Source organism: Cryptosporidium muris, genomic scaffold, assembly GCF_000006515.1.
Source record: "Cryptosporidium muris RN66 scf_1106632373453 genomic scaffold, whole genome shotgun sequence".
NCBI classification, from domain to species: Eukaryota; Apicomplexa; class Conoidasida; order Eucoccidiorida; family Cryptosporidiidae; genus Cryptosporidium; species Cryptosporidium muris.
This window is the reverse complement of record NW_002196570.1, coordinates 329,021-345,468: the sequence shown is the minus strand read 5'-3', so window position 1 is coordinate 345,468 and position 16,448 is coordinate 329,021. Positions and strand designations below refer to the sequence as shown.

Sequence of the window (16,448 nt, the reverse complement as noted above, 5' to 3'; positions counted from 1 at the left end):
ATTAACATTCTTAAATCATATTAATTATATATATAAATTTTAATTTACTGGTATATCTTTTCTTGAATATTTAATAATAATTATATCTGAATTTGAGTTATATTGTTAATCTGAAGTCAAGAGTATTTAATAGTAATAAATTTATCTTAAAAAAAAGATTATATATTGTATAATATTTTTTTGTGGAATGAAGATATTTTAGTAAATTAAATGCTTATGATTATACAAAAGAAATATAATTGAATTTATGTTAATTTAAATTACATTTTATCTCTTAACTTTAGATTTTTTAATTATATCATTAATCTTTATAGCAGCATGATCCATTTCTTTTACATGAGCAAAAAGTTTGTTCCTAGATTCAAAAACACTAGTACAAACCAAACATTTCCAAGAAGAATCCTCTTTTAAGCAAGATTTCTCATTTGTAAACTTATCTTTATTCTTATTCACTTTTCTTCTCTGTTTTTTGTTAGTTTTAAATTTATCATCAGATTCAGATAAAATTTGAAAAATATTTTCATCATTTTCTGCTGATTCATGAACAGTAGAGTCATCAATATTTATATTTTTAATTAAATCTAATACCTCCCCTGCTTCAAACTTATTTTTATCTAAAGAAATTGATGAATATTTAACTGAATCTTTAAAGTTCGGTTCTGAATATTCTGTTTGACTAATACAATTTAAGTCAGTATTATTCAAATGTAAATGATCTTTTTTATGGATATTTTTAGTGGATGATGGTTTCGATAATTCAGTTTTATTTTTAGGAACTTTCGATAAATGCTTTTTACTTTTTATATGAGTGTTGTATTGGGGTTCACTTTTGAAAGTTTTATTGCAAGGCTTACAATAATAAATAATTTGTTCTTCTGCAGAACTTTGTAAATCATCTGAAGACTCATAAAATTCTCCATATGCAAGTTTACGCTCTTTTTCAAGCTCTTCCATTCTTTTGATCTCTTCTAATCTAGCTTGTTCACGTAACTCACTTCTTCTAATTTCTTCTAACTTCTTTTTTTGCTCTTCTAAGTTTATCTTTCTATTAATTTCTTCAGTCTTATTGCGCATATACATAATAACTCTTGGATCACGCTTCTTAACATAATCAACTAGACGTCTGACTGTCTCATTAAAACTTTTTTTGGCTTTTCTCCTTTCTTTTATATTTTCAGCTTCCATTGTCCTTCTAACCTGTCTATTAGGAGCCTCAGTTAAATTCCATAAATCTTTCCAACCAAAACTCTTATTTGTAATGAAATTACTCCAAAACCTATAAAATATCATTATATCATTTAGATCTGTTTTAGATGTCCCGAATTTGGGTGCATTTTGCCAGAATTGACCTTCTGAGCTATTTTCGCCGACATAAAATAGTTCATCTTTGACAATTTCTTCAAATACATTATAATATACGTTATAAAAGCCTTCAATGCTATCATCAAATTCTGTAAAAGCATCTCTGCTAAAATATTTCCATAAATTTAAAGTTGAAACACTTTCTATATCTTCATTTTCTTCTTTACCAGATAAGATTTGTTTCCTATGTGAATCATACCAAGCTCTCTCTTTAGGATCGCTGAGTACTTCATGTGCTGCAGATATCAACTGAAATTGATGTGTAGCTTCTTTAACCCTATCTCTATTTTTATCAGGATGCCATAATAAAGAGAGTTTCTTGTAAGCTTGGCGTATTTCTTCATTACTAGCCTTTATATCCACTCCCAGTATTGAATAGTGACACTGTTTCATTGCTATATAATAGTAACAATAGTTTTAATTCTAAAGTTTTGATTTTATTATATGAAAAGTTAAGCGCAACTCCAGAAATTATTCAAGACTGAACTATGATTATTAAATATTGGAAGTCTAAATATCAATATTCTATACGAACCAATAGTTTTAACTAATACAATCTCAAAATAATCAAAATTTCTTTTCCTAGTACCCTTTTATTTTGTAATTTCACTGTTTTTTACACATTAGATTTAGTTTGTCTCAAATATCATTCCACAAGACTTATGAACTGCAATCTGTACTCGTTTTCTTTAAGTTATAAGGAGATTATACAAATTTAGTAGATAATGAGACAATCTTAAAACTATCTATACGCTTTTCAAGATTTACTAATTTCACTTAATATACTGGTTTAGGGTTTAGCTAGATAACATTTTTAGGCGCCAATATAGTACTTTAATATATAAGGGTATCGAAAATTTTCAAAGGTACTCCCGAGTCATCCAAGACAACTTTTTTTCTATGTTGTGAAAAAAGAAAATGGACGAATATGAGAAGCATAAGAGGTTTGCATATAAATTCAATAGTAATTTAGTCATTCAGACAAATCAAAGAAATCGTGAAAATGCACCTAGTGGAGAAGCAGAAAGTCTTGTAGGCAAGATAAAGTACAAAATGGGCGATTTAGCTTTGTCCTCTAAGCCTAAGAAGTCTGTTGAGAAAAATAATGTAAAACATTTACGAAGGAATAAAATAGATAACTCTGAAAAGATTAACATTTTAGATATAGATATCAATAGTTACAACACATATACTCCTACTACTGTGGAGACAAGAGTAGTATATGAAGAATTCTTAGATAATCTAACCGATATTATGGGATCACAGCCTGGAAATATACTAAAAGATACTTTATTTGAATTGATGACTATATTGAAGGATGAGGAAATTGTTGAGGATGAGAAACTGAGAAGATGCTCTGAAGTTTTAGGTGATATATCTATTGATGATTTTAAAAAAATGTCTCAACTAGGACGTAAACTAACTGATTTCAATCCAAATTTGGATGATGAAGTTCCAGAGAATGATGATCCTCTCGGTGTTGCAGTAGTATTTGACGAGGATAACTCTAATGACCAAGAAAGGGATTACTTAGGTATAATCCAAGATGGGAGTGATGAGGATTATGTTGAGGAGGATATAAGTGAAGATGAAGTAGCTGATGAAAACAATTTAGAACAGGAGTATGTGCGAAGAATAGAAGATAAAAGTCAATCTAAGACTGAGAAAGATAATTATGAAGTAGAGATACATAAAATAGATGCTTATTGGCTTCAGCGAGAACTTTATAGTATATTTAAGGATGCAGAAAAATCACTAGAAATGGAAAAGTTGATTTTAGATATTTTAAAAAATGATGATTCTCAGGAATGTGAAAATTCTCTAGTAACTCTCTTTAACTATGAACACTTTTCATGGATAAAAACTATATTAATGAACCAATGGAAAATATACTATTGTACCCTATTAGGTCAAGCTTCTTCTGAAGATGAACGTGCTAAAATAATTGAAGAAATGAAGAATCATCCTGAGGGTGCAAATGTACTTGATTTAATAAATAAACCCACCATTTGGAAAAGCAAAGATTTCGGATTTCTTAATTCAATAAAGAAACAGATAGAAGAGAGCCATATAGTTTCTGCTGAAGATAGAGATGTTAATAGTGAAAATAAGAAGTACATGAGTGATATTATTGACTTTGATCAGTTATATATGGAACAAACTACGAATTCCAATATTTCATCTAAAGTAGTACTTCCAGAAGGATCAGAGAAAATAGAAGGAAAGGAATATGATGAAATTATAGTACCATCCTTAAGGATTAAACAAAATGAAAATATCAAGGTTGTTTCAATTGATGAATTACCAAAATGGTGTCATCCTTGTTTTAAGAGTGTTGGAATTGAAAGATTAAACTTAATTCAAAGCAAAGTTTGCAATGTAGCTTTAAATGAAAGTGATAAAAATATTTTAGTATGTGCTCCTACAGGATCGGGGAAAACCAATATTGCTTTATTATGTATTCTGAATACTTTGTCTCTATTTATGAGAAAAACTTCTGAATTTTCAGTTAATGAAGAATTTAATTTTGATACTTCTAAATTTAAGATTGTTTATATATCACCTATGAAAGCTTTGGTTACTGAACAAGTTGAGTCCCTAAGGATTAGACTAAGACCACTTGGAATTGTTGTAAATGAAATGACTGGTGATACTAGAGTGAGTAGATCATTGATGGAATCAACTCAAATCTTTATAACTACTCCAGAAAAACTGGATGTAATTACAAGGAAGATGAGTGATGGATTGTCAGATGTATTAAAACTTATAATTATTGATGAAATTCACATGCTGCATGATGCACGTGGTGCTGTATTGGAAGGCTTAGTTGCTAGATTTAAAGATAATGAAAGTCAAGTAAATTCACTCTTGAAAAACAAAATTAGACTGGTTGGACTTTCCGCTACATTACCAAATTACCTTGACGTTGCAAGATTTCTGGAAGTTGATCCAAGAGTTGGTTTATTTTATTTTGGACCTGAATATCGTCCAGTTCCACTTAAACAAACTTATATTGGGATTAGAGAAAAGAAAGGTTTCAGAAGGTTGCAAATGCTAAACAGTATATTATATGAAAAGATAATGAAAAGTGTTAAAGAACACCAAATACTAGTTTTTGTTCATTCTAGAAAAGATACCATACAAACTGCAAAGTTTATACGTGATAAAGCTACAAGTGATGGTTTGCTTAACTCTTTTTTCCCTGGAAATAGCAACGTTAGCCGGGAAATTTTACTAGATGAATTAAGTGGTATAAAATCTGATAATTTAAAAGATGTATTACCATGTGGAATAGCCATTCACCATGCAGGACTTCTCCGTACTGATAGAAAGATAGTTGAGGATTTGTTTGCTGATGGTCATATCCAGATTCTAGTTACAACTGCAACACTAGCATGGGGAGTCAATTTACCTGCACATACTGTAATAATAAAAGGAACTCAAGTATATAAGCCAGAAACTGGGCAATGGAGTGAATTATCTCCACTGGATATATTTCAAATGATTGGTAGGGGAGGGAGACCTCAATATGATATAGATGGTCATGGAATAATTATTACAGATTATCAGAATCTTACTTACTATTCTTCTCTTTTTAATCAACAATTTTATATTGAATCGCAGCTTATAAGTAAATTACCGGATCTAATTAATGCTGAAATTGTCCTTGGGAATATACAAGGAAAATTGGATGTGCTAAAGTGGATTAAAAAGACATTCTTATATATTAGACTAAAAAAAAATCCGAAGTTATATGGTTTGAATGTGGACTCATCTATAACTATAAATACATGTATAAGGGATACCACAGAGGACATTACTACTGAATTAAATGATGAACTAATAGAAAATTATTGTACTCGTATGGCAGAATCTGCACTACTTACTTTAGATAAATTAGGTGCTATACAATATGACTACAGAACGGATATTGTTATACCTTCTTTACTTGGACAAATATCTTCATTATATTACTTAAGTCCAGAAACAGTACAAGATCTTGAAAAACAATTATACCCTCAAATAAATGAAATTCAGCTTTTTAGACTTTTATCTTTCTGTAAAGAATTTAAATTTTTACCTGTAAGGAGTGAAGAAAAATCTGAACTGGAAAAGTTAGTAAATAAGGTACCAATACCAGTGCAAGGTACAGGCGAAGATATTGACACAAGCATGAAGGTAAATGTCTTGATTCAACTTTACCTTTCTGGGTCAAGATGGATCAACTCTAAGTTGACATTATTAGCTGATTTATATTCAATTGTACAAGCATCTCCAAGAATATGCAGAGCTCTTTTTGATATAGCTTTAAGAAAAGGCTGGTCAGGAACTGCAAAAAAGGCATTAACAATAGCAACGGTAAGTTGATTCATATTCATCTAGCTTATATCTCCTAATAATGATGAACTCAACGTTAATAATCTTGTCACTACCATTGATAAATAAAACTGGAACAAAGTTTCAGAAGTTTTATTAAATGAAACTGTTGACGTTTTAAATCTGAATTTTCACTGTAGTACATATATCTAATATTACTACAAACTACTATTTGTTCTCTAAATATATAAAATATAAAATATTTCTTGTTTCTAGATGATTGAAAGGCGATGTTGGGAAGCAATGTGCCCTCTTAGACAATTTAAAGGTGTATCTGATGATATAATTAAAAGATTAGAGAAGAAAGATATCCAATGGAATAAGTATTATGATTTTACTTCACAGCAATTAGGTGAATTATTGAGATCAAACAAACTAGGTACGTTTAATCAACTTTTTATTTATAATATAAAGTGATGATTCAAATATATTTGACAAGCATATGGCTGAATCATTTGATTGAATATCCCATATGGGATATTATCAGATATACTGATGCAATATTTGATTCTGATTTACTTTATAAATATTAATCTAGTGTCAAATGAGCAAATTATACTTTTAATTATCTTTCCGAAAATTATATAGGTCCTGGACTTTATAATTTAATACGTAAAATACCAAAGATAGAACTATCTGCTACTGTTCAATCAATTAATAATACTATATTACAATTTGACATATTAGCTAGACCAAAGTTTAACTGGGATTTTAATATTCATGGTCAACCAATAGATGGGAGCACTTCAATTGAAACAAATACTACTGGAGAAACATTTTGGATATTTATTGAAGATTGCAACGGAGAAAAACTATACTATTCAGAAATGATTATTATTAAGCCTCCACCAAATCTTTTTAATTATACAGATGAAGTAAAGCTTGATCAAAAACATTTATTATCATGCCATATATTTATTGATCATCCTCTACCACCAGTTTTATTTATTAGAGCTATTGCTGATCGTTGGCTACACTCAGAAACTTATATTCACATATCACTTCAAAAAATAATATTACTACCTAAAGAAACACCATTCACTGAACTATTAGATTTACAACCTATGAAAATTGAAAGTGCATTTAGAACAAAACAATCTATATCATACATAAGGAAAGCTATTGAATTTGAAGATATATATATGGATAGAAAGGAATTTAATATGAACGAGATTACTACATTTAATGCAGTGCAAACACAATTATTTAATATATTGTATAATTCAAATACAAATTTATTTATAGCAGCTTCACCAAGATCTGGGCAATTTATATGCACTTGTATTGCAATATCAAGACTATTAGAGAACCTTGAAGAACCTAAATTCTTCAAAATATTGTATTTATGTGGAAATCCAGAAATGTTACCTTATAGAGCAAATAAACTCAAAGCAGTATTTGGTGATATAGTTGGTGAATTTGCTGGGAATGTTAATGGAGATGTTGAAAAAACAGATAAATATCCTTTGATTATATCAACATTTGATTACTGGGATAAAGTATCTAGAAAGCTTGTTAAAGCTAGAGCACTACTGAGAAATCTGAAACTATTGATAATTGATCATATTGAATTATTATCAACTATTAAATATGGTCCAATTATTGAGTCTACAATATCTCGTATACGCTATTTGATATCTCCTCTTGATATTGAGTTACGTATTATTGGATATTCTATGAGTATATCAAATGCAAAGGATGTAGCAGAATGGCTAGGAGTTTCAAAAGATGGTATATTTTCTTTCCATCCATCTATACGTCCAAATCCAATTCGCTTATCTATAAAAGGATTTGATTCTTATTATAGATCTGGACGTATATTATCAATGATTAGACAACTCCCAAAATACCTACAAAAATATGTAATGAAAACACAAACAAAGATAAGCCAATCTAAAACTGAATATAAGGACAGTCAATTAGATAATAATGATATAGAATCAGCTTCTACATTACTAATCTATGTACCTGACCAGGAAACTTGCACAATGGTTGCTAAAGATTTATCTTTTAGAATGAGTGAATTAAATAATAATAATTATTGTACTTTAAGATCACAAACTTCAATAAATTTTGAAGAATTTATAAAAATTTATGGAAATGAAATGAAACTAGGAAAGTTGTTAGAAATATGCATGATGCTTGGAATTGGATTTCTTCATGAAGCCCAGTCTAAATATGAATTCACAATAGTTTTAGAAGCCTATAAAAAAGGTGTAATTACTGTTTTAATAGCTACAGAAGATTTCAAATGGAAATTAAATGTTCAATTCACAACAGTAATAATTATGGATACACAACGTTTTGATGATGATATTTTAGTCTCAAGGAACTTAAGGAGAATTATTAATTACTCTGCCATTGATATGAGTTGCATTGTTGCAAGATGCATTAGACCAAAATTAGGTGATATTGGTAATATTATTTTACTCTGTCCTAGCAGTAAGAAATTATACTATGAATATATATTAAATAATGCAATTCCATTGGAATCATATCTTGAATATGGAATAATTGATTCTATAAATACTGAAATTGCCTTAAAAGTCATTAAATCTAGGCAAGATTCAATTGATTGGATTACTTGGACATTTTTTTACAGGAGATTATCAAAGGTAAGTGAATTACTTATTTGAATTATAATATAATATCTTCCTCTAATGATGTATGATTTACTATGAAGTAAATTTGATAACTTTATGATTACTTAAATATTATATTCGTACTGCCTGAAAAAGAAGATATTTATATACATTATGTAAAACCAATTTGTATTACTTATTTTTTTTTATTTTTTAGAATCCTACATATTATGGACTATTAGATTGTTCACCAAGATATATATCTGAATATTTGTCTGAAGTTCTTGAAAATGTATTAGTTACACTCGCATCAGCTCAATGTATTACTCTATCTGGGGAAGAGAGTGAATATGATGATGATTCAGTTAAAAAGGATAAGTCAACTACAAGTGATTTGATCATTCCTCTGAACTTGAGTTTAATTCCAGCATATTATTCTCTGAAAGTTAATAGCATTGAATACCTAAGTCAAACAATTTCATCACAAGAAACTCATATGAGTATATTGTCAATAATATCATCTGTACCAGAGTTACAAGATCATTGTTTATTAAGGAAAAGTGAAATATATATATTACAGAAAATGTCAAATTACACAAATATGAATAACTTTGATTCAATAGATATATCAATTAAAATATTGATTCTATTAAATGCATATTTAAATAGGCTTCCTATGACATCAATTTTGCATAATGATACAATGGAGATAGTAAAATTAGTTATACCTATAATATATGCTTTTGTTGATGTATCTTGTTCAGCTGGATTAATAAAATCAAGTATTAAGGCTATGGAAATTGCTCAACTGATCACTCAGGCAATATCAAACCCTAAAGATAAACTATTACAACTTCCACATTTAAATAAAAGTCATCTTCCAATATTATTAAAGTATAATATATTTGATATTTATGACTTAATTGGAGCAAATGACAATATTAGAATATCTATATTTAATGAATTAAATTTATCTGATGAAAAAATTCACGAAATTGCAATAGCTTGCAATAGATTCCCAGTTATTGAAGCTAAAATTGACATTGATGGTGCAACTAAACAACATGAATATAAGAGAAGAAAGACTGATAATAACAAACAAGAAGTAGGATCTGAACTAAATGATCAAGGACAAAATATAACTTCAAGTTATCACTGTAGTTGTGGAACAGATCTTGTACTTTTAATAGATATAACAAGAGATTTGACTGATTCTGAAGATGAAAAATTAAGTCCTGTTATTGCACCATATTATCCATTAGAAAAGGATGAACAGTGGTGGATTATCTTGTTACAAATAAAAGATGATGAACAACTTATATCTGGGATAAGGAGGGTCAATCTGAATAAAGAATTAAATCAAATAAAGTTACAATTTCAAGCATCATCTAGTTCTGGAATTTATAAGTACCAATTACTCATAATTTGTGATAGTTATATTGGTTGTGATCAAGAATATATGATAAATTTAAAAGTGAGTATGAATTAAGTAGGAATACTATAAATATAGTATAAGTACAAAGAAATTTGAAGTTCATAAATTATATATAGTAGTTTGTAGAAAGTTTCATTATCAATATTAATTATATTTTTATTGCTACTAAATATAATATCCTTAGTATTCCAAGTATATATAGAATTTACATTATTTACACTTTAATATAAAAATAATTATATAATCATTAATAATTAAATAGTAATAATTTCAATTTTAATCTAATACCCTAAAAACTAGGTCTTTATTACAACTTTTAAGTTATTCGGCCTATACAAATAATTAAAAAGACATTATTTATATCCTTAATTATTCAAACTTTCAAATTAGATTAATTATTAAATTGTGATATTTACAAACTATATATAATTTCTTTCAGATATATGGTGTTTAAATATTTATGTAAAATAAATTTGAAAGTCAATATTTATGAAAATTTGTTTTACATAAATATTTAAACACCATATATTTCATATCTTTCTAAATAAAAAATTCCAAGACTATTGTATTTAGAAATAAATTACTATTAAATTTGATAATCTTCATAATTCGAAATATATAAATTAAGAAATAATTAAAAATTGAAAATCAGTTATGTATAATAAAGAGTTACCAACAATAAATTTAAACTAATTATATAATATTTCACTAACTTTTTCTTATAAATTACTAATATTTCTTAATCTTTTTATTCTTAATAAATTTAATAATACCTTCCATTCCTTTATCAATCTCATTTGATTCAGAATTTTTGCTAAGTTCTATATCTAATTTGTTATCTTCAAAATATTGTGTATTATTAGAATATTTATTTTCCTTTTTTTGTTTATTAGCTCTATTTTCTGAAGAGTTACTCAAAATTTCATTATTTATATTCTTATTCTTTATTTCAGGTTCTTCCTTAAGAATATCACTAAACATTATCCTAGTCTTAGTTTTCTGTGATTGAGAAATATCCCATAATTTCTCATCTAATTCTAAATATAATGGAATTTCACATCTCTTATATAATGAATAATTTCTTGATTTAATCACATCTGCTCCACCATTTTCTTTATCTAATAATTCTTGTACTATTTTCCTTTTCATTATTTTATCAGAGGCTTTATACATTGCTGAAACTGCAAATGATCCATTATTATTAAGTCCTAATTCTAAAAAATGTCCAGAAAATGCATTAATCCATCTCCTAATTATTGTTATAGGTATCTGACTATTAATTCCTACCATAGACTCTATCATCTTAACACCATATTGTTTCATGCCTAATTCTTTAACCATTATTTCCTTAAAATGAGAAATAAAATATGTTATACCTGATATCACAGGATGAATAGTTTCTGCTGGAAAGTGTATTAATGAATTTATTATATTACATCCATAAATAGATGTAGAAAGTCTTGATAATTTATTCTCATTTGATCTTTTAACTATCTCAAATGAATCTTTATCATCTATTATTGTACTATCATTTATACCTCCTATTCTTTCTTCTAATTCTCCTTCAACTTTATCTATATTAATTTCTCTTTCCTCAATTATATTCTGTAATTCAGATCTGGTTTTACAAAAAATTAAACAAGCAAATGCATACTTATAATCATTACTACTCTTCAATTCTATAGCTTTCCAAATATTTTTTGTTACTAATTTATAGTGAGATTGAAATTTCCTACATGTTTCTAATATACAATTAAGGACTCCTATATATCCAGATTTAAAAATAACCTGAAAGTCAACCACTTTTATTAATTGTATAAAATCTGGCTCATTAAGGCGATTACTTTTTAATATCTTCTGTATTATATAATTACCATAGCATGAGCTAACCATTTTATTAATTAAGCTTATTTGAACATCTTTATTATCTAAATTAATATCCTTTATCGATTCTAAATTATCTGTATTACAGTGACTACTAATCCATAAAGTAAATACTTCATCAGGTATTAATTCAATTAACATTTCTAATGTACAACTAGCAATTTCAGAGTTCATCCAATTAATTGAACAGTTAACTAAGTATCGTTTAATTTTCTCTACTTTCTTTACTGGATTCAATATATCTTTTGATTTCTGACCAAGAGTAATTATACATGATAATAATTCATAAAGTGGATTATATTTATTTAACTTATTAACCCCTTTTTTCGTAGGAAATTCATCTTTTATCTTATATAATGAAAAACATAAAACTGATAATGTTGGAGATGCATATGGATCATATATAATACCTTCTACATCAGATCTTAAACATTCATATATTTGACCAGAAAGTGAATCTCCATCAATATCACTAGCTTTACATAATAGAAATTCTTTAAACATTATAGGGACCTTTAAAAGAAAATTTTGGTTATTAAATTTCAAATTTAATCTTGAACCACGATTTCTTCTTCCTAAGTGTGATAAAATATGTTCTTCTAATCCATTTATATCAAATTTTATATCTCCAATACATGATAATATTATTGTTCTTGCTACATGACTTCCACAAGGATCACATATAATCTTAATCCATCCAATATTACGAGTTAAATTTTGCAAATTTACCATCAATGATATTTGTAATAATTCTAATTTTTCTAATATTATCTTTATTTTACAATCTTGTAAATGTGAATTTAATAATATAATACTTTCTAGTGTTGTTTGTATAATGTGAGATGAATATTGATTAAATATACAATATTCCATCTTATTCAAAATCTTTATACATACAGTTACAAAATTTGAGGTAGATTCCTCCAATCTATTAAATAAATTATCTTTAAAATCATTAGATTCTAAGTATTCATCACTTTTTTTTAATTCATCTTCTACTTTAGAAAAAAGTCGTATAATACTTAATGTACTAATTCCCAAAATTATTTCCACTACTTTACTACATCTTTGATCATTTAATAATAAATTATCCAATTCTTTCTTATTTATATCTTCAATAACATGTTGAGTAATAGTTTCACAACCTATCTCATCTTTTAACAAATCTCCTTTTAGAATTAAATCCTTAAGTCTTACGTAGTACATAATTATCTCAGAAGAATAATGTCCCGTATCCCTGATTTTTTTATATATCTGCTTATTATTCTTAAACTCATTTTGCCTATTACTATTCATTATTGTACTAATGTCAAACAATGACAATATACATCAAAATATTCCTACCCTCGTTACTTTATGTTAATATTGAAATTTAGCGCCTTATCACTGCATTTTTGGACCGCCCAAAAAATTTCTTGGGTCAGGAGCATTACCACTAAATTCTGCACCTGAGAAGTCAAATCCTGGATTCTATAAATTTACAGTTTTTATATTCTTATTTATTAAAAAAAGAAAAAAAATATTACAGATTGCATCTTAAAAAACTTACCTCACGTTGGAATCTCTCTAACATCATTTGTTTTTTAATTGTCTCCTATTAAGCAATATAATATTAGTGTTAAATTTTATTATTTTCCTTAAAAAAAGAAAAGTTAATAGTACTTACTACTTCCAATGGATTTAATTGTTCCTCTGATTTAAAAATAGATGTCCAGACCTCTGCCTTTCTCATTTTTGATAGTTGAATGAATAGCTGATTATCCTCTAGAAATAAATTTATTAATAATAAGGATCAGAATTATTTATTTGAAATTTATGAGGAGGATATTTACTTTACCAATATACCAAAGAGAATCAGATGTATCAACTGTACTAAATAGATTTTTCTATATTTAAGGATATGAATTTTAATATATATCATTTTATAAGGTATACCACATTAAGACTTACATTAATTATTACTTGATTTATCTTCTTATTAATTACTTTCAGGTAATTTGCTCCTATGTTTATATCTAAATCAAACTTATTAATAAGAATGTTACCCGAATTTATAGAATAAAGTATTTCATGAGGAATAGATAAATTAACATCGTCTAGTGTTTGATCCCAATAGAATAGGATCTTTCCTATAATATATATAAATAAAAGAAATTAAGACAATATTTAGACTATTAAATAAGGAAATAATATAAATAAATTTACCTGAAGAATCAGTATATGACTTTTTTGTAAAACCCATATTAAAATATTCTTTTTTTTGTGATACTAATAGCCTATTGGCTAAGTGTAGCCGCAGGTAAAGGGCGGAGAAAAAGTGAAATATTTAGAATTAGAACCTATTAATATAGATATAAATGAAATGTTAATATATAGAGGTAATTTTTAACCATTTTATATAAATATAGTGGAATTTGATTATTATTAGGGCAAGTTTTAAAATATCAATATTTTTAGGTTATCTCAGTATATAAATTCTAATTTCAAGAGCCCGCTCTAAAATTTTATTTGAAACCCAATATTAAGAATATTTTAGCCTAAAATATTCTTAATAACTGTAAATAATATGAATGAGGGGATATCTAATGATACTAATTGTGGAGAAGTTGGGGACTTTGAAATTTTAGACTTATTAAGAGAATCTAGGAAAAGGGCAGCTAGAAATAATACTCAAGTTGAAACTGATACTAAAGATGATGATGATAGTATAGAAGATGAAGATAATGTAAGTAAGGACTTTGTGGAGGATGAAGATGGTGAAGAAGAAGAAGAAGAAGATGATGATGATGATGATGATGATGACAATGATGATGATGATGACGATGATGATGATGATGATGACGATGATGATGATGATGAAGACGATGAAGATAATGATGATGAACTTGAGGAAGGAGAAGATGAAAATGAGGAAGATAATAAAAATGCAAATGTTTCAAAATTGCCAGAATTTGAAATAGAAGCTGAATTAGCTAGAAAATATGCTGAAGAGGCAGAAGGCAAAAGAAAATATGAACTATTACATAAAAAGAGAAAAAATGAATTAACTAATAAGCGTGATTCAGCATTAATAGAATTAAGAAATGCAAGGAAACGAAAACATAGAGACTTTTCATCTTCTGAATCAAACTCAGATACTGAATTAGAATCAGAAAGTAATTCTATAAGTGAACATGATTCTGATGCAAGTGATTATCTAAAATCTAAAAAAAATAGAAATATTAGAAAACAACAACGTAATGACAACTTGTTTAGTAATGAAAAAGCACAAGAAAGATTACTTAAAAGATGTGAACGAATATTACAATCCATATCATTAAGAATGATGGAGGCTGTTCATCTTAAAAGAGATCGTATTGAATTTATGTTAGAGCATCCAAAATTTGATGATTACTTACGTGGAAGCTATGTTAAAGTTCCAATAATAAACAATGAATCAAATGTAACAACATATCTTATTTGTGAAATATCAGATGTTTATATTAATAATGATGGAGGGTGTATACTTATTTTACGTAGAGGAGGAATGGATAAGGAGTGGGATTTATCAAGTATATCTAATGAACCATTTTCTGAAGAGGATCTTTTAGAATGGAAAGCTATGGTTAGAGAATTTAATATATCTGATATTCAATCTATAATTAATTTACCTAAGAATTTAGAATCAAAAGCTACTATGCTACGTAATTTTCAGTATGGTGATGATGATATAGCATTTATATTACAAGAAAAACATCGTAATTCTTCATTAAATATGATATCTGGAAAAGTACTTATAGAAAAAAGGACAAATATTCAGACTCAAATTCGTCAACTTGAACAGCAGCTTAAAAATAGTTATTTAAGTACAAATGATAGGATAATTAAAGTTAAGAAAATAGAAGAATTAAATGAAGAACTTGATGTAACAATTAGTAATATAGAGAAATTACAATTAAGGAAAGAATTAACACACCCTGATAAATCATTAAAAGTTACTTCAGCTCATTATATTGGGGGTCAACAAGGGAAGGGAAGTGGAATTATAGATGCTAGTGGTATGGCAAAACCAAAGAATACTATTATAAATAATAATAGTATGAATACATCTGCTAGTAAACTACTTACACCTGGGACATCTTCTACATTAATACGTGATTCAGGAAGAAGTAATTCTATTGGTATTATTTCACAATCAAAGACATTTGGTAGGAGAGAATGTAGGCCCTCTGTAATGTGGGAAACTAAACGCATAAATAAGAATTTAAGGTTAGATGATCAATCGGTTAATCAATCATCTAATTCAATTCAAGAAGTATTAATAACAATAGATGATCCAACAAGAGAAACTGAAACGACAGATATACCTGGAATTTGTAAAGTAGAGAGTTATCAAGAAGTATTTGTTAAAATTTTTGAAGAAATAAGTAAGATAAATAGATCATTATCTCCTATTTCACAAAAAACTTTACTACCGAAATTGGATAATTGGTTACCATCTAATCTTAATATTGAATCTAAAAATGGTAAAATTTTAGATACCTTAGAAAATTTTATTAATATATTAAATGTATAATAGAAGATTACCTTTTTAGTAGATATGATATAGTTAATATAATACAGCTAATACTGCTATAATATGCTACCGCTAATATTAGAGAATGCCACTTTTTTTTTAATTTTTAAGGGGGGTCTGTTAGATATTCCCAACTTTTAGTAATTTTGAGTTTTAGTATATAAATTAATATTTATAATTTTTAAATTAGTGCTTAATATTTGTAGGAGACAAATTATAGTAGGTAATTTATTAGATCACTTTTATTTTAAGA

General features: G+C 27.1%; 5 protein-coding genes across 5 annotated transcripts, besides 17 other annotated features; 2 read left to right on the top strand and 3 right to left on the bottom strand.

The window, feature by feature from the left end:
- Window positions 1–17: 17 nt before the first annotated feature.
- Window positions 18–86: a sequence feature (AT_rich).
- A 37-nt stretch (window positions 87–123) lies between these two features.
- Window positions 124–182: a sequence feature (AT_rich).
- An 85-nt stretch (window positions 183–267) lies between these two features.
- Window positions 268–1,755, bottom strand: CMU_038860 (DnaJ domain-containing protein; the record flags this gene model as incomplete). The annotated part of the gene is made up of 1 exon (XM_002139132.1): window positions 268–1,755. The coding sequence occupies one exon, from the start codon at window positions 1,753–1,755 to the stop codon at window positions 268–270; it is 1,488 nt and encodes a 495-aa protein (XP_002139168.1).
- Window positions 559–581: a sequence feature (AT_rich).
- A 525-nt stretch (window positions 1,756–2,280) lies between the features above and the next one.
- Window positions 2,281–9,810, top strand: CMU_038850 (Sec63 domain-containing protein; the record flags this gene model as incomplete). Its single annotated transcript, XM_002139131.1, has 4 exons — window positions 2,281–5,721; window positions 5,956–6,118; window positions 6,328–8,354; window positions 8,539–9,810. The coding sequence occupies 4 exons, from the start codon at window positions 2,281–2,283 to the stop codon at window positions 9,808–9,810; spliced, it is 6,903 nt and encodes a 2,300-aa protein (XP_002139167.1).
- Window positions 5,920–5,944: a sequence feature (AT_rich).
- Window positions 6,940–6,983: a sequence feature (AT_rich).
- Window positions 7,762–7,782: a sequence feature (AT_rich).
- Window positions 9,811–9,896: 86 nt separating the features above from the next.
- Window positions 9,897–9,917: a sequence feature (AT_rich).
- Window positions 9,918–9,976: 59 nt separating this feature from the next.
- Window positions 9,977–10,037: a sequence feature (AT_rich).
- Window positions 10,038–10,205: 168 nt separating this feature from the next.
- Window positions 10,206–10,275: a sequence feature (AT_rich).
- Window positions 10,276–10,368: 93 nt separating this feature from the next.
- Window positions 10,369–10,399: a sequence feature (AT_rich).
- A 34-nt stretch (window positions 10,400–10,433) lies between these two features.
- Window positions 10,434–10,528: a sequence feature (AT_rich).
- On the bottom strand, window positions 10,486–12,936 carry CMU_038840 (uncharacterized protein; the record flags this gene model as incomplete). Its single annotated transcript, XM_002139130.1, has 1 exon — window positions 10,486–12,936. The coding sequence occupies one exon, from the start codon at window positions 12,934–12,936 to the stop codon at window positions 10,486–10,488; it is 2,451 nt and encodes an 816-aa protein (XP_002139166.1).
- Window positions 12,937–13,023: 87 nt separating this feature from the next.
- On the bottom strand, window positions 13,024–13,882 carry CMU_038830 (CS domain-containing protein; the record flags this gene model as incomplete). Its single annotated transcript, XM_002139129.1, has 6 exons — window positions 13,024–13,110; window positions 13,190–13,234; window positions 13,307–13,404; window positions 13,478–13,526; window positions 13,591–13,769; window positions 13,846–13,882. The coding sequence occupies 6 exons, from the start codon at window positions 13,880–13,882 to the stop codon at window positions 13,024–13,026; spliced, it is 495 nt and encodes a 164-aa protein (XP_002139165.1).
- Window positions 13,125–13,165: a sequence feature (AT_rich).
- Window positions 13,409–13,429: a sequence feature (AT_rich).
- Window positions 13,771–13,844: a sequence feature (AT_rich).
- A 324-nt stretch (window positions 13,883–14,206) lies between the features above and the next one.
- Window positions 14,207–16,195, top strand: CMU_038820 (uncharacterized protein; the record flags this gene model as incomplete). The annotated part of the gene is made up of 1 exon (XM_002139128.1): window positions 14,207–16,195. The coding sequence occupies one exon, from the start codon at window positions 14,207–14,209 to the stop codon at window positions 16,193–16,195; it is 1,989 nt and encodes a 662-aa protein (XP_002139164.1).
- Window positions 14,387–14,523: a microsatellite.
- Window positions 16,167–16,197: a sequence feature (AT_rich).
- Window positions 16,198–16,352: 155 nt separating this feature from the next.
- Window positions 16,353–16,384: a sequence feature (AT_rich).
- Window positions 16,385–16,448: the final 64 nt, after the last annotated feature.